Source organism: Lepidothrix coronata, unplaced genomic scaffold (genome assembly GCF_001604755.1).
Source record: "Lepidothrix coronata isolate B3197 unplaced genomic scaffold, Lepidothrix_coronata-1.0 Scaffold105, whole genome shotgun sequence".
Classification (NCBI taxonomy): Eukaryota; Metazoa; Chordata; class Aves; order Passeriformes; family Pipridae; genus Lepidothrix; species Lepidothrix coronata.
In genome coordinates this window covers 1,221,172-1,239,319 of record NW_016690285.1, presented here as the reverse complement: position 1 = coordinate 1,239,319, position 18,148 = coordinate 1,221,172, and the positions used below count along the sequence as shown (strand labels likewise).

At 40.7% G+C, this 18,148-nt stretch overlaps 1 protein-coding gene across 3 annotated transcripts in view; it reads right to left on the bottom strand.

Moving 5' to 3' along the window:
* Nucleotides 1-6,306: 6,306 nt before the first annotated feature.
* The window catches only part of LYPD6B (LY6/PLAUR domain containing 6B), a 52,486-nt gene continuing 40,644 nt past the window's right edge, over nucleotides 6,307-18,148 (bottom strand). For 2 of the 3 annotated variants that reach the window (XM_017823721.1, XM_017823720.1), the window contains exons 2-6: nucleotides 13,777-13,871; nucleotides 12,446-12,597; nucleotides 11,231-11,335; nucleotides 10,199-10,329; nucleotides 6,307-8,441 (exon numbers count right to left, since the gene is read on the bottom strand). In XM_017823721.1, the coding sequence (XP_017679210.1) occupies nucleotides 8,277-8,441; nucleotides 10,199-10,329; nucleotides 11,231-11,335; nucleotides 12,446-12,560 (516 nt within the window). In that variant the 5' untranslated portion in view covers nucleotides 12,561-12,597; nucleotides 13,777-13,871 and the 3' untranslated portion in view covers nucleotides 6,307-8,276. The remainder of the gene's footprint in view (nucleotides 8,442-10,198; nucleotides 10,330-11,230; nucleotides 11,336-12,445; nucleotides 12,598-13,776; nucleotides 13,872-18,148) is intronic. The other variant, XM_017823722.1, reaches the window with a different exon arrangement.

Genomic DNA, 18,148 nt, shown 5'->3' with positions numbered 1-18,148 from the left:
GTTATAACATCAGTTTTATATCAGTTATAACCTTATTATATATCAGTTATAACCTTATTATATATCAGTTATAACCTTCAGTTATAACATCAGTTATATATCAATTATAACCTTATTATATATCAGTTATAACCTTCAGTTATAACATCAGTTATATATCAATTATAACCTTATTATATATCAGTTAAAACCTTCAGTTATAACATCAGTTATATGTCAGTTATAACTTTATTATATATCAGTTATATATCAATTATAACCTTCAGTTATACATCAGTTATAACCTTATTATATATCAGTTATAACCTGCAGTTAAAACACCCAGAACAATAAAAAAAAGAAGAAAAAATCAAAAATGAGCCCGTGAGAGATCCCTGCCAGCAGTTTTCATGGATTTTTTGGGTGAAACTCCTGTTCCTGCTTTAAGGCCGGTGACGAGCAGCTCATGAGAGGGAGGGGCACAAAAAAAACCAGCAAAGCTGCTTTTCACGTGAGACAAATTGCTCTGGCTTTATTTGAGCTGAGAAAAGCGTGTTCCTGCTGGTCCTTCCCTTTGAATCCAGCCAGGATTAGTCAGATGCTTCAACCCCTCAAAAATCTGCTCCTTAATGCACCCCTGGCAGCAATAAAACCACAGGGATCTTCCCTGCAATAGAAATTATTTGGATTTTTTTTTTTTTTGTTCTCCGTGGGTAAGACTTTCAAGCTTCGCTCGTTGATTTACCAGGCTGGAAAAGTTGGCTTGGATAATTTTGGGGGGCAGGTTTTGAAGGGTATTGTAAAATACTCTTAAAAGTATTTTGAAGTAGCAGCTTCAAAATCTGATCCTGAGGAGCCTGTTTGATACTAAAAGAGAAAAGAACTTCAGCCACCCCCTCCCTTCTCCAGTTTGGAAAGGACATTTTGGTACTTAAGAGACCCAGAAATTAAATTTATAATGCCATGAGAAGCCTCATTTCAGGCTTACACAAAACTGGCTGGGATGACAAATGTCCAGCTTATTGTAACCCCTGGTTTAATTACATTAACATTTATTACAAATGTTAACATATTTATTTATTTATTTATTATTACTTTCCAAATAATTCTATATGTATATATTTATATGTACCTATTTATATGTATACATATATATATTTATATATAATTATATATACTTATATACTGTGTATAATATTATATATATTATTAACATTTTAACATTATCATTTATTAACCTTTTAAACATTGTTACCATTGATAACAATTAAATGTTCCTCTAATTTTAAGTTAATTAAACCAGGCTCAGTGCCTTCTAATACATCCCCAGCACCCCTCTGACACACTAAATATGTATTTTACAGGAGGCCAAATAGAGAGAGAATTACGTGGTGGAACTGCAGGAGTATAATTAGAATTACTCAAACATTCAAAAAACATGAATTTCTGTATTTTTTCCCCCAAATCTTTGGGATGAGCAAAGCTTTTTCAGAGGACTAATTACTGGTTTATCCTAGGAAGTATCAGGGGTTTAAACAGCTCATTCTGGAGGGCATCAGTGTCAGAAAAGGCTATATAAAATTGTATATACTAAATTATTGTATATAAAATGACTTCTGGTACAGGTATATTGTGTAATCTGGCTAAAGGGACAAATAAATAACTAACAAAATCTCATAAAAGGCAGTGGCACGAAAAATAAATCTAAAATAAAACTTGCAGTTTGGAGAAACAAATGGGATACAAAAATCATTCTGCTTTAATATATTATTTTACCCGTGGAGGCACTTCCTGTTAAAAACCTAAGCAAGTCACGAGAATAAACCAAAAATGGAAATTTTTTTTGCCTACAAAGCAATTTTCCTGCACAACACTCACCCACAGTTTATTTTCTGAAGTTTGGGTGTTGGTTTGTTTTTTGTCAGATGGATCTTTTTGCTTCACTTTGCAAGCGAGAAGGAAACCTGAGAGTTTTTAGCCTAAGGCCCCACATAAATTCTTCCCTCCTTGATGGATGTTTTGCCTCCAGCTTTTGGCCAGGAAAAAAAAAAAAAAGCAGAATAAAACCCACGTGTGCCACGATTCTTGTTGTCATATATGGCCTGTGATATGGGGGAAATAAGAGCCCACAGAGCCCAAAAGTCACACCCTAAAACAGTTCTGGTGGGTTTCAAAGATTCATCACAAGGGAAAAAATGATAAAAAATAGAAATAATCCATCAGCACACGAAAATGAAGTTCAAAAGGGAAGACTTTGTGTTTCTTTGCCAGTTTTGGAGCCTTTATCAGCCCAACACCAGCACGTGGGGTGGTGGTGGGATGGTCTGGGATGAGGCAACGAGACAGCACAGACAGGTCAGATGAGCAAGAGATACCCTGGATGGTATTTAGGCTCCATTTCAGCTATTAAGGGAAGCTGCTTCTCCGAGGAAAGATTAATAACAGGTCTCCAAACCACCTCAGGCAGTTTGGGACACAGTAAAGAGAGGCTGCTCTGAGCTGTTGGAAAGGAAGATGTTGTGGGGGAAGTGTAGGAGATGTGCTTCCAGCAGACTCAGGGCTGAGCATGCAGGTGAAGATTAACACTAAATTACCATTAAATAAATAGTTAATAATTATTATGGCAACAGGTTGCCCAGAGAAGCTGTGGCTGTTCCATCCCTGGCAGTGTCCAAGGCCAGGTTGGACAGAGCTTGGAGCAATCTGGGATAGTGGAAAGTGTCCCTGCCCATGTTGGGGTGGTTCAAATAAGGTGATTTTTAAGGTCCCCTCCAACCCAAACCTCTTGATTCCATGATTTAAAGCAGCACCTAAATGCCTTCTGGAAGATGAAAGGGAGCAAGTTCTTGATGGACCTTAAGGCCAAACAGGTTTTGCCCCCCCCAAATCCAGGGAGAGGGAAGCAGAGGCATAAGAGCACCTCAACCTGCAGAGACCTTTATTTTCCATCTCTGATCAGGGACTTTTTCAAGTAATCTAAATATACCAGAACCTTTTAATCTCAATTATAAAACACCTGGAAAAATTAAATTAGTGTATCAGTTTTGGAATCCATCAATCACTTTTATCCATCAGATCGTTCTTTTATCTATACCCCTAAGATCCTTCTCCAAAGGTTTGCTCTCCATCTTTTTCTGGTCAAAAATAAAACAACAAAGAAAAAAAACCCCAAACCCACCACGATTCAGTCACTTTTACTATCTCCAAAATCACCTCCCCGTGCTGGATTTTCATACCTGAGAGATTTACAGGATTTAATGGCAGCCAGGGCTGGAGGTCAGGTCAGGGAGCTCCGAAATTCCTCGCCTCAGGACAGCAAATTCCGCAGCAGTTGCAGGGAAGCTCAGGCATAATGACTGTTTGGGATGCTCTGATGACAGATGGAAAATAGTCCTGATACCTGTGCAGTGCCCAAGTCCTCGTGGAGGGCAGGATTTTCCCCTGGATAACTTATTTTCTGGAATCCAGGTGTCTCCGGAAGCATCACCAACCACATTCAGCTCCTCTGATTCCAACACCCAGTGTCACTGCATCCACTGTCACAACTGGGATGTTCAAACTCCCACCTCCCCACGGATCTTCTCTCTCTGGCCCAGCCAAAAAAAAAAAAGGTCTCAGGTTTCCAATCCAGCCCCCACCCTGCAGTTAGAGATGAATCACTGCGGCGATTTCCGGAACCGCCACCGCGCTTTCATCCTGCTGGAAAGAGCACTTCCAGAAGTCAAGTTCCCTCATGCTGCCACCGTGTTTTGCCTTCCCTCCCCCCCATCGACTCTCAGAGTTCTCTGTAATTGGTTTTTCCAAAGAGTGGGGCCACCCAGCCCCTCCCCAGGCTGTGCAGGGACAGCTCAGACGTCGCTGTCCCACCACCCTTCCTCGCTCGTCCTCTCCTGTTTCTTGCACTCTCCTAATCCTCCTATTTCTACAGGATTTCCCCTTTTTCCCACACTTATTTTAGGTTATTTTTCGGTGAGGGAGGCAGTGAAACAAAGCTCCCCTGTGAAGGGCCTTGCCAGCTCTCCTGATGATCCAGGAGATGATCAGGCTCAGGGTGATGTTTGACACTTTATGATGCAAAAAAAAGGAATCCCAGAATGGTTTGGGTTGGAAGGGACCTTGAAGCTCATCCAGTCCCACCCCTGCCATGGACAGGACACCTTCCACTAGCCCAGGTTGCTCCAAGCCCTGTCCAACCTGGCCTGGGACATTTCCAGGGATCCAGGGGCAGCCACAGCTTCTCTGGGCAACCTGGGCCAGGGCCTCCCCACCCTCCCAGCCAGGAATTCCTTCCCAATATCCCATCTAACCATCTGGCAGTGGGAAGCCATTCCCTGTGTCCTGTCCCTCCATGGAATACTGACCTCACCAAACACCACACTCCTCACAACAACCTTTATGCTGATGAGCTTTAAAGTCCCCTCCAACCCAAACCACTCTGGGATCATTATATATGAAATTCTAGGATATTCTAACTGGGAAATGTTTCAAATGAAACCTTCAAAATTTAACATTTCAGCTGCTGAAAACCCTGAGACTCAGGGATGGACAGATGTGACTTAAAACCTTCAGTTATTAGGAAATATTAATAGTCCATGTGAAGAAAAGGAGGATCACTGTGTGTCCAGAGCATGTCTGGGATTACTTGACATGTTTTATGTGTGTGAGTGGAACACTCCTTTATAGCTCAGGAACAGAAATAATGCACAAACAGAAAGGAATACATTGGGAGTCAAATGGCACTCAGCCAAATCACTGATTTTTGACATTTAGGGCTGAAACCACATTAGGTTTAAGAGAAACATTTAAACTTGGATTAGTCAAAGCATTTTCTGAATTTCTGAATTTTCTGGACCAAAGTCACAGAGAGAGGGACTGATCTCTCACTGATAAATGAAAACTATAATCAAGTATTCACCAGGTTCTTTTAATCTATTTTCATTACTTTTCATCTAATTACTTTAAATTTTACTAACTCTTCATATATGGACTTAAAGCAATATTAAAATCCCCTTAAATTCATAAGCATCAGATAATTCCCTTTAGGTAAAATCCAGCCATTACAGCATAATAGATACACACATATATATGTATATTATACATATATATGTATATACATGAGTTTGACCTATGAAATCCCACACTCATGTCAAACTCCTGATCACTTGCTGTTTGNACACACATAAATAAGAGCTTTAAGGTCCCTTCCAACCCAAACCATTCTGGGATTCTCTGACATTCTCCAAAACTTTACTTCCACAGAGATGACAACTATGGAAAACACCAAAGGAAACCTGAAATTAAGTTCAAGTAGCCCTTTGAAACCTGCCTGCAAATGCACAAATGAGTTCAACCATGAAATTATAATCAAATTACAGTCCTCTAAAAGCAAATTGAAAGCTTTCCTTTGAACAAGTGCTACCTGTGGATCTAAACAACTTAAAAAAATCCTGTAAGGAGACAAAGGGCAAAGGACAATTTGGGTTTAAAAAGTAACAGTGTCACACTTTCATTTCCTACCTCAATATCTTAACTAGAAATATGTTAGAATATTTTTCATATGTAATTTCTTCTGGAAAAAATGCAGGTTTGCTCTTCCCACTTCTTCTTGTCCCAAATAAATCCCAACATTATCTAACAAGATGGAAGTGAACCATTCACAGGAGCAGAACCTGCAACAATTTCTCTCAGCTCTTTCAATTCATGTCCTACTGTCTCCATCCATGTAAAATAATTCTTTCAAAAAACAAACAAACAAAAAAAACAAAATAAAAAAGACCCTCAAAAAACCCACAAAACCCTTCAAAAACTCTTTCCAGAAAACCCCCCAAAACCAAACCAGCCCCAAAGACCAAGAAACCAACTGCCAAAAAAACCAAATAAACCCCAGGATGTTCTGTTCTGACCCAAGAACAAAGAGAAAAACCTCAATTCCAGGAATTCCTTCTCACTGACAACTCTCATGGGCTGCTTTCCAGACTGGAGGAATGATCTCCCACTTTGGGGGGTGCTGCAGGGAAAACTCATTAATATAATGTTCTCCATCAGACATTTGTAAAGAATTTGATTTACTGCCAATACAGGCTGATAACCTGGGATAGTGGATCCAAAAAAAAAAAAAATCCAATAAATATCCCAAAAAGCACCCATAAAGCTAAAAAAAGTCCCTTTCTTTTTGCACAAATCTCATCAAACCTCGAATTTTCCTTCCTTCAAAAGCAACTCAACACAGAAAACTGATGATGCTAAAAATGACCTTAACAAATCGCCACAAAATAGAAATACTCTAAAATAATTATGAATGTTAAACATATTTATTCCTTTCTGTCTTCCCGCTCTAGAGAAATGGCTTTGTGCTCTGAAATAGTTATATTTTTAATTTATTCTTTTTAAACCTTCATCTTCTTTTGATGGGATTTGCTTCGATGATCCTTGCGGATCCAACTCAGGATATTCTATGAAATATAACAGTAAATTTTATTTCCACTTGAACACCACAAAACTGCACTTTAGTAATGATTCCGGCAATCAAAATTTGAGAAATGCAAATTAATCAAGTTTTCTTGTCCTTTTTAATGTCTCTGGGCACAGAGTGCCTCTACCAGGATGAATCACCCTCCAAAAAGGGAGGATTGGCATCTGTAAATATTCCCCAAAACTGGGAAAATCCAAAGCAGATGAAATTCTAAACTATACTGAGGCCAGGAGAGATTTTAATTCAAACTAAGATTTTGCCAGGAGTTATGAAACAATTTTTGTCACCACAGATATTTTCCACCAGCAAATATTTGAATATTTTTAATTAAAAGTGCCATTTCTGGAGAAGATATAAACCAGTAACACAGCACACAGGAAACATCATACAAACAACACTGAATAGTGAAGAATTTATCAGTATTTAAGCTTTTAAAAATAAACCTTCTATAGGCTGTTCAGTGCAATGTAAATAATAATAAAAAAAATCATATTACACTTACATATCATAAAAAATACACTTCTCTTTCCTCAGCTGCACAAATTGAGGGATTTGCCATTATTCATGAATTATTTTCAGGTTCAAAGGGCATTTAAAGTTATGGGTGTGCATAGGCAGGAACATAATTTCCAAAAGGTGTGGCTAATTTAGGCATTAAATTGAACATATTTGAGTTCCAACACCTGTGAACCCCAAGCTGAAATACAGACACTATGGAGTGCCTGAAAATCAGTTTTCTCAAATAAATTAATGTATGATAATGTGCATTATCTAAACTCTGCTGTTTGTCAGATTTGCAGCTGTTCATCTAATTGATGAACGAGGTGAACAACCACCTAAATGAGGAGTCAGACAGTCCAACTATGCAAATAAACCACATTAAACCCCAGAATATTGTCAGGAAAAGCAGAATATTGGCCCAGACTTTTCAAACAAAGCTACACAAGGATGATCCCCAGAGGCCTGGGGTATCCAACAGTGCTGACCTAGAAAATCCATCAAGGGCAATAACATTTCTGGGAGAAACTTCTTGCAAATCAAGAGAGAACAGAGACTTCTCTCTTTATTTATACCAAGTGCCCACTTACAATTTTTATGACAACAAAGCTGCCTGGTTGTAGCTGCAATTTCAAAGTCGTGGGATTCCAATATCACAAAGGTGAAAATCCAGCTGAGGTGAGACTCAATTGCAAGAAAATCATCCCCTGGGGGCAGGGGATCAGGAATTCTGGTCATTTTTAGGAATCCTCCATCATTTCACACCGGTTCAAAACTGGAGGGTGACACATTTTGAAGAAAAGCAAGATATAAAGGATCGTTTCGTATTATTGGCAGTAGGAATTATAGCTCTGATCAAAGCAGAAGAAGTCCTCTCATATATGTTCTCTATGAAAACCACGACTAAAAGAAGCTTAAATACACCTGTTGACCAAGACAAGAAACTCTGGGTCCTTTTTAAGCAGTTAAAAAGCAGTTTCCACGTTGGCACATCGTCCATGGAAAGTTCCCTTTCGTCTCAGCTGGGAAAGTGATTGTCACAGTTCTCTCTGTCCAAAAAACATGCCAAGAAAATGTGTATTTTCATCATAAACCAGTAAATTAGGACTTGAGTTCACCCCGCCCTGTTCAGTCCAGGTGGGTTGTCCTGGGGTTTATTTGTAAATATTTGTAAATGCCGGGGGCCACGTGAAGCATCTTCATTAAAATATCCAAGGACTCCACGATGTGCACTCGCATTTTCTGTAATTAAGAAGTACCAGAGATTTCTCCTTGAAGATCCTGACAGTTGTGATGGCCCAAAGAGGTGTGTGGCAGGGGTGCAGGGTCAGGACAGGGTGACCATCACGGCTGACACCAGCACTGCCACGCTGACTGTCCTCCTGCTGCCACCCGACGTCCTCCGGGCGGGCAGGACGGCGAACACGGCGTTGGTGTCGTTGGTTGGGATCTCCACGTTGCAGATCATGCCCTCACAGCAGGAAACACATTCCTGGGGGGGGGGAAAAAGATCGTCACTGGACACAGGGGAGCTCAGCAGGGGCTTGGGGAGGGGAAGCAGAGGGGCAGGTACTGATCTCTTTATTCTTGTGATCCATGACAGACCCAAAGGAATGGCTGGAACTGTGTCAGGGAGGTTTAGGTGGATCTCGGGAAAAGGTTCTTCCCCCAGAGGGTGGTTGGATATCAGGGAAAGGTTCTTCCCCCAGAGGGTGGTTGGGCACTGACCAGGCTCCCCAGGGCAGTGGGCACGGCCCCAAGGCTGCCAGAGCTCCAGGAGGGTTTGGACAACGCTCTGAGGGACAGGGTGGGATTGTTGGGGTGTCTGTGCAGGCCTAAGGGTTGGACTGGATGATCCTGTTGGATCCTGGATGATCCCTTCCAACTCAGCATATCCTGTGATTCTGTGAATGTTCCTTCAATTGGTTGCCAAGTTGAGCTGAACAGACCCATCACCTCCACTTGGCAGCCTGGCTCAGAGCAGCAGAAGGAGCATTTATGCTGCAAATCATCCCCAAATCAAACACACACACCAATCAAATCTCTTCCAAATCTTGGGCACAGCCTTCCCGGAGCAACTCATCCCCTGGTGGTGTCACCAGGCTGGGACAGGATGTCACACAGTGACAAGTGCACCAACACTGGAGAAAATAGAGCCCTATTTTAGCTCCCCTTCCAACACATGAGCTAAAAATCTGCATTTGAACATTTCAGGTTTCAGCTTTTTAAACTAAAAAATTCTGGCTGTAAAAAACTGTTGTTCTCATTCATTTTTACCCTCAGCTTTTATATTCAGTGTTGCTTTGAGTGCTGAATTCGTACTTTGTTTTTCAGTTTCTGGTGCCATAGAACCACTGACACAGCTGACTTCCAAAAGGGAGTCTGAAAACAATTTTCCTTACTTGACCCTCCTTACTAGAACAGCCAAGAGAATAAATGAATAAAATGCCAATTTTTATCTAATCCAAAGGCAAAGAACTGTTCTAAGATAAAGTCCCTGCCCGTGACAGGGGCTTGGAACAAGATGATCTTTAAGGTCCCTTCCAACCCAAACCCAAACCAGCCTGTGATTTTATGATTCCATGAAAATAGAAGGCAGGTTGCAAAGTCATTTCATTCCCTCAATCCACCAAAACCTGTTGGAATCACTGGAAATCGTGTCAGAAAACGTACAGATCCTTTTATAATTAATACAGACAGATCTTTTGATATTTAACATGGACAGATCCGTTGATATTTAACATGGATGTTGTCTGCTTTGCTTTTGGTGTCTGAAACATTTCATGGTAAAAATAACATAATTAATCTTCACAGCTACTGAGGAATTAGTGGGTTATTTACAGCAGGAAATAATACCTTGGTGAGCTATGTTTGATTATTAAGAATAAACTCCCACCCATCACCCAAGGATGAGAGAAGGCAGCAGTTTTAGCTCTTTCTCATGGAACAAAAACTCAAGACAGAGTGTTGCACAACCTCGCTGAGAACTCCCAAACCTCCTTGGGTACACCCCAGCCATGCCCTAGAAAGCTCAGGTGTTCCTTCAAGACTTATTGTCCCACCCTGTCCCACACGAACAGGGAAGGAGGAAGGAAGGGCTGCAGAAACCCCACTTCTATTGTTAAACACCACAGAGCGGATCTTGGCACATCCCGCTCGGCTCAGCAAGAAAAACGAGTCCTGGAATGCAAAACTCCAGCCCAACTTGTGCTGCTCTTCCTCAAGGAGTAGGGCAAGAGGAGCTCTTACTGTGTGGCCACTTTCTCCGTGCCGGTGGCAGCCGACGAGGTGACATTCCTCCCCCGTGGCACATTTTTTGGTGACTGACGTGCTCTTCCCGTGGTCCGTGAAGAGATGGACTGTCAAGCAGTACCGAGTGCCTGGAAAATAAGATTTTGAGAGGTTTATTTGCATTAAGTACGTGTTTAAAAACTTCACGCGATTCGGAAAAATATTCCTAGGAAATTCATTATTTTGGCGGCACAAAGCTATTTTCAGCTCGATTAAAATAGCATTTAGCGATTAATTAGTGATGAAATCTGAAGCTTAACTGACCCTTCAAACCTTCAGGGAGGCTGCTACCATTTCAATTACTTATTAGCATTATAATTTACACATTTATCTTCCATTCTCTGCTCTTTCTGGCAGCACGTTCTCGCTTTGTTTCAGACACATTCCCTCTAATTTACTTCTTCCCCTTTCCCACCATTACTGGGAATATCAGTGCAATGAAAAATGAGGAAACATATTTCCATTCTTTCCTATGGATCCATCACTCCCTCATACAGGTATGATATTGGTTATTCAGGTCCTGCTGCTCACAAGGAAGCCATTAAATCTTGGGATGGCATCCAAAGGGAGTGGGATGAGGCTACAAAGACAATTTTCAAGATTTAAAATAAAAAATAATCTTTAAAATTAACTCCTAGGAAGCTATAACTACATATATATACACACATAGAAAGACATATATAATTAATATTATTGATATTATATATATGGATATATTATTAAGACTTCAATTAGTATATTGATAATGTATTGTTACATATTATGTGTTACACAAAATGTTTTGTAGATGCAGAGATAGATACAAATAATTTTTTCACTGTTGCTTTGAGCTCTGAAACGCTCAAAATATTCACCTCAGCAGAAATTATATGATTCATATCATCAATAACAAGACTGAGGGCACCACAGTTGGCACATTAATCTCATTAATCACACTTCTACAAGGTGATGAGTCACATTTAAGTCTCACATTAGTCCAGACTTACTCACACTTACTTTCAGGGCACCATCGATCTTCAGCCCATCTGTTACAGCTGTAATTGTCCTCTGCATTCTCACAGGTAAAGCACTTAAAACTCTCTGGAAACGGGGTGGCTTTAAAAGCATTAAAGCACAGTAAGTTTGCAAGCATTGAGGAAAAAAAAAAAATAGAACGTTCAAAATATTTCCTGTACACGCATATAAAAAACTCACACATTTGCATATTTTCCAGGATATTTCTACTGTTGGATGAATAAAAGAAGTTTTACGTTTTCAACTGGTTTTGCAAGGCCTGAACTTTAAAATGCATCCTCGTGTTTTCATTCTCTCCCAAACCAAAATAAATCACTTAAGTGGGAAAAGCAGGAGAGAGAGAACAGTTTATTTACATCCTCGTGGAGGTTTGCACAGACACACAAGCTCAATCCACATTCAAATGGCTCTGGATTCCTTTGATGAGGGAAAAAAAGGTATCTTAAAAAGCAGCTTCAGAGCTTGATTTTCAACTCTGAAGGAGAAGTTGGATCCTTTTAACAAAGGGATCAGGAGGACTGGCTTAAAATCTTATTTACATTATTTAAATCAATTATTTTAAGGTGCACAGCTCCCTAGATGCACACAGATATCTAATTTATCTGCCTCTCCTGACTGTTTTAATGATGCAGATAATGAAAATGAAGGGAGAGAACCCTTCTGATGCCAGATAAGAGGCCAAAAAAAATGATGCTATTAGTGACAACTGGCTTCACAGGTCCCACAAGGTTTTTAATTACCTTCAGACTGAATTAATTGCACACAGAACACCTATTCTTTCCCTTCACAAAACCCCCAACGAGATAAAAGACAAAAACCACCTGTCCTGTATTATTTATGAGAAACCCACTGCATAATCTGCTCTGTGGGGAGACATTTCAGAGCCAGAAAAATAGAATAAAACGGGAAAGACCTTAAAATGTGAACTCCTTATTTAGCAGTGCCTGCAATTGTTTGTTTTCAGTCAACTTGTAAAATATTTGAAATAAAGCGCTGTGGGTTGGAAAGCAAAATGGTTATTTTAAACTTTTTCTCGTGTTTGAAGGGGAAAAACACCTAAACCCCAAAAGATTGGAAGAATATGGGGAGTAACTATAATACTAAGCTAAATATTATATTATATTGAGCTAAAATATGAAGGGAAAATTGCAGATATATGTAAAATAAAAAAAAAAAGAAGTCCCTACTTACGGTCCAGGGGAGGCCTCACGTCGTAAAAGTTGATGTTCTCAGCTGAAACCCAAATTCCTGGAAGGAGGAAGAGCAGGAGAAAGGCCCCGGCCAGAGTGGGATGGAACAAGGACATGCTGAGGATTATTGCACATGGAAAGCCAAAGTCAGCCCTGGCAAAGGAAGAAAACACATTATTTTGGGGAAATCTGAGGAACCGAGGGTGGAGAACAACAAATTTCCCATGAAATACGGCTGGAGCCTTGGGAATTCCGTGGGGAGGTCTAAAGGCAGCGAGTCTGAGCTGCTGAACGACACAAAGCTGAGCTGGGAGTGCCTTCTGCTGGCCAGAATCCTGAAACTTCCACAAAATTCAAGTTCACGTTATTCCTCTCATCTGTTTGCCCTTCCAACCGATGTCAACCTCAAAGATTCCTTGAAAGGTCTCCTAAAAATCGACATGAAAACTGAACTCCTTTATATCCTGCTTGAAACTGGAATATAATATTATTAAAGGGAGCAAAAAAGCAGGGAAATGTCATTTTTAACACCAACAGCCTCGAGCCCAAACCAATTCCTTATCTGAGACAGATCAATGTAAGGCTGTTGACTTCAGATAAGCTCCACAATCTAATTCTGAGGGTAAATCAGATTTATTTGAAGTGCATCCCAAGGAAATGCTGAGGAAAAACCTGGGAATGGCAGACAAGGGTTGGAGAAGCCCAGGGCGGAAAGTTCAGAGGGAGGAGATAAAATGACACAAAAATACATTTATTTGGTCCCCCCTGGCTCCTCTGCTAAGGCTTTATAGAGGAGGAGGATTAAGCACTGAACATTTTGGTCAGTTTGGATGTTTGGATGTGCACACACACGCAGGGATTTGTGGCAGACTGCAGTGACAACGAAGGCTGGTTGGGAGATGAAAAAAAGCAGGATCAGCCTCGCTCCACCCATGCAAATTCCCAGCAGGACAAACAAGCTGGAGTGGAGGCTCCAGCCAAACCAGAGGTGTTGCTTTGGGATGCCAAGGGCATTGGGGTGCCAAGGGCATTCCCTCCAAACCCTCCCAACACACACCCTGCCCAGGCCCAGGCACCGAACTGAAAAAGTCACCACGGCAGAGGAGACACAGAATTTCCCACTTTTTCCTATATTTTTTGGTTTGGTTTGTTGTTTCTTTTTCCAACTGAGATGGTTTCGCCGACAAATCGAACACCAGAAAGTTCAATTTTATGAACTGAGCATTTAATTGTGATTTTAATAGTGAATTTTGCTATCCTACTGAAGATCTGCTTGTTAAATCCTGGCTTTATGACCATATTTCAGTAGATCCTGAGGAAGCCTCAGCTCACCTCTGCTCCCAGTGCACCTCCAACACGATTTTCTGCAGGATGGTCCAGATTTCTTCTGATTACAGCCCAGAATCTAAAGCATTAAGTAGAAGAACCTGTGGAAAACAAACCGGAAACCAATCATTATAATTCTGTTTGGAAGAAACTAATTAGCTGAAACACTCTATGTCCTTATTCATATTGAAAACTAAGATAAAAATTTGGGGTTTATAACAAAATATCCAGAGAAGCACCTGAACTACACGGTTTGGCTCATCCCAATGCCACAAAAGACAAAAAAAAAGACAAAAAGTGAAGGAATGAGGCTGCTCAGTCCTTCCATGAGAATGAGTTTACTTCTCTTCCAAGGGAAAATCATTATCCAGTGAATAATGGGCAGGACCAAACCACTCCAGGTGAAATATATATTCCACACTCCACAGATATCCAAGCTTTCCACACAAGCTGTGCCCAAAATAGAAGCACTAATCAGGAGCAAGGGAACCTGGAAGAGCAAAGACAACCCTCAGCCTCCTAATTAGAGGTTCCTAATGAACCTAATGAAGCAAACAGGTCCCCTCAATGTGTGGAGTTAAAAATACAACTCCAGTACAAGGAGGCAGCAATTTTCAGAGCCACACATTCCTGATCCTAATTATCCTGTGTCCCTGGACCATCAGGGATCCAGTTTTCCTGACTCCAAGAGGGCTCCTTAATGCACAGAGGCTGCTTGAGTGATGTTGGCAACAACATGAGGAGAATCTTTTTGGGGGGCCAACGTCCTTCTTCATGGATTCCTTGTAAAATAATTCTGTTTCTCATGGAATCATGGAATGCTTGGATTGGAAGGGACATTAAAAGCTCATCTTGTTCCACTCCCTTCCACTTCCACACCTTCCACTAGACCAGGCTGCTCCAAGCCCCATCCAGCCTGGCCTTGGAGACACTTCAGCCCTTTGAATATCTCAAGATATTTATAAATTAGCAACCCAGTTTTAATCAAGTGTGGAGAGTTTAATCAAATTTCAGGCAGCTCGACAGCATTTAATTATTTCAGTTTTCCTCTGCATTTGGAACTGAATTATTCCAATGGCAGAGCATTTGCAAAACTCATCCCCTCAGCCTGGACCTTCTGCAGCTCCTGCTGGGTTAAGGAAACTTTCCCTTTATGGGGAAGCTGGTGTGTAACTGGATCTGAAGCACCTGGATAGCAAATAAAAGGCACAATTACACCTGTGCCAGTTTTCTACAAATCCAGGCTCTCTCCTGCCCCCCCCCTCCCCCGAGTTCCTATCGCTTTCCCTGGACAAGCCGATGCCAAATGGAAAAATTCAGAGAATATAAACACAAAAAGGCCACTCTTTGGTTGGTGTAAGGCACAGTAAATCGACCTCAGGATTTGATGTAGTCAAAGGTGTCCTTGTTTGCCAACCAGGCCAATAAATAATGGATGTTGTTTGACGTGGGCTTGGTTACACAGCTGCACCAGGAGCCCTTCTCAAATAAAATAGGAAAATATTGGCCAAAAAATGGCTTTCATATCTTATCTGCAATCTTTAAAACGCTTGTTTTCTTCAGAGCCTCTCATCTCTGTTGTGCTTTCATATAATATTATCAGGCAGCGTGAGTAAATGTTTCATTAGGGCCAATTAGGAGCCCTCGTTAATGAAGGGGAAAAGCTGTCACAACGTGGAAGATTAACTTATATAAACAAGAGGAAACACGGAGCTCCAGCTTTCCTGGAGGGAGGGAAAACAACCCAAGAGGGAAGGGCTGCTCATATTAAAAAAAAAAAAACAGAATAAAGAACACCTCAAGAAAACAACCAGGCACACAATGGCTGAACTAATTAATATATTCCAGGAGGTTTTAAGGTTCACCTTACAGTGTGTAACAGAAAAGTAGGAAGCTTGATTTCTGATTTTAATAAAATTCGAGCCTGTCTGCATTGTTTTTCCTGGCAGCTCCTGCTGGAGGATTAGCAGATTGAACAGGGAGATACAGAATGCAAATGAAACTTCCTGCTGTCATTTAGTAAAAGCAATTTTCAGGTGCTATTAGATAATTGCAAATGCTCCTGTTAAGCCTGTTAAATACCACTTCGGGACATAAGAGCTGGGGAATACACAGGCACAAAGGTATGTGTGTTCAGGGCTGAAAAAGTTAAACCCAACACCCGACGTCATCAGGTGTTCCCTGCAACAAAGCAGAGAGGCCAAAAAATGAAAATTGAATTTATCTAAAAAGGGCAAAACTCATCTCCTGGCTCCCCCATTTCTTAGGGGAAAACTGCCATTTTCACGTTTTCCTTTAAATTTGATCTATAAGGCGTCACCTACCCCACTCCAAAATGAAGAAATGGGTGGAAAAAATGAGAAAAAACCCCTTTGGGAAACAGGCATTTAAAAAATCTAAACATTTAAAACAAAAAGGGGGTGAAAAGTAAACATTTTGAAGGGTTAAAAAAAAAAAACCCAAAATATTATTGCGGATCTGCAAATTAAAACTATTTTTTATACAAGTTTTACTTTTTCTTACCCACCAAGTTGAAGTCTCTGCTCTTTGACTTTTTGCCTGTTATCACGAGCAGAGAATAACAGAGGAAAACATATTTTACACTCCACTGACAGAATCAAATTGAACTCATCAACATCATTTTTAAACACGTTCCTTTAGGTTCACCCACAGCACCCTCAGCAATGGCTGGGATGAAATCTGGGGCTTAATTACAAGAAATTATGGAGTTCTTTATCTGAGATCTTAGAGAAGCAAAGCACAAACAGAGCTGGGAATGACAACATCCTTTAGCTCCGGGGATAATGCTGGCACGGGGAGGTGTGATGGGAATGACTGGGAGACACGGAGGTGTCTGACTACACAATCCACCCAACTGCTGTGACTCTGAAATGAAAATAATGTCTGATTAACAAAATAACGTCTGATTAACACGATAAACCCGAGAAGTACCACTGGAGTGAGGTATTTGCAAGGAGAAAACATCCAATGAAAGCTGCATTACATCACATTCCTCTTATAGCCCAAACTGACGTTCGCTTCAAATTCAGAATCCCTGATCATCTGTAGAAAATAAAGTTATCCCATCTCAAAATCCGTTGCATTTCCAGCTAAATTTAAATTTTTTTTCCAGCTAAATTCCCTATTCTCTTCTGCAAATATTCCATTTCCTCAAAGAACTGCCCTTTGGCAAAGCCATGGATGAGCAAAAGCTTTTACACGTGAGCTTGGAACGGCTTCTCCACATCACATGCAACTGGTTTAAATCTCTCTCTCACCTGTGCCAGGTGTAAACAGGAACTTAATATTACTCTAGGAAAAAAAAAAGGGATTTCAGGAACAAGCAGTGGTTTTTCTTTTCTTGAGCACTTCTGTACAAAGCAGTTTAGAAAATTAAAATTTAAATAACATATTGAATGTAGGAGAGAAGAGAAAAATCTGATTTTCAGTATTTTTCTTCTACAATTCCAGCCTCGGACCACAATCAATAAAAGATTTCTTTAATCCTTCCAAGGTGCTCAACTAAACCTCTGGTTTTAGTTGGAACCTTCTCCCAAGTCACAAAAGGTTTGGTGTCGTGTATGTGCCGATACAAACCCGCTTTTGGAGCTGAAAGAAGAGGGAGAAAAGGTAAAATACCTCTGCCTAGTTTTATTGTAAGAGTCCAAAGAAAATGTCCTTCAACTGACACTCCACTGAACCCCCAGGCACTATATTTTCTACAGCAACACAACACCAGAGCGATTATTTTGCCTTTTTTTTTTTTTCCCCAAGAATAAGAAAATGGCCAAGAATCACAGAATGGTGGAATTTTTTTAGGTTGGAAAAGGCCTCCAATATCCCCGAGTGCAGCACCCCAAGGCCTTCCTGCCACCAGTTTGTGCCAGTTTAAGACAATAATTGCACTATAATTGGGTAAAAAAAAAAAAACACACAGAGTCAGGTTGATATTGGCAGGGGGTGATGTGTGAGATTTATGGCATTGATACCATCTCTGCCTCGTGTTTACACCAGCTTGGTGTTCCTGGGCAATCCTTGGAATCCTGCCAGCGCCTGGAATGCACCAGGAACCGCTGGGAGAGCTTCTGGGAAGACACCAGCAATTCCCAGGGCTGCTATTCCACCTCCAGGGAACGGCAACAGCGAACTCCTGCTGCGGAATGAATTAACTCTGAAAATCAGGGGTGAAGAACAGAGAGTTTAAATATTGAACTCGCTTAAAACCAGAAGCACCTCAACTCATTTCAGGTGGTAGGAAGCCCCATTTCTAAGAAATATAAATATCTGAATTAAACTCCTTATTGAAAATGTAAATTTAACAGCAGATCATATATATATGTGTGTGTGTGTGTTTATATATATATAAAATTTTTATCTG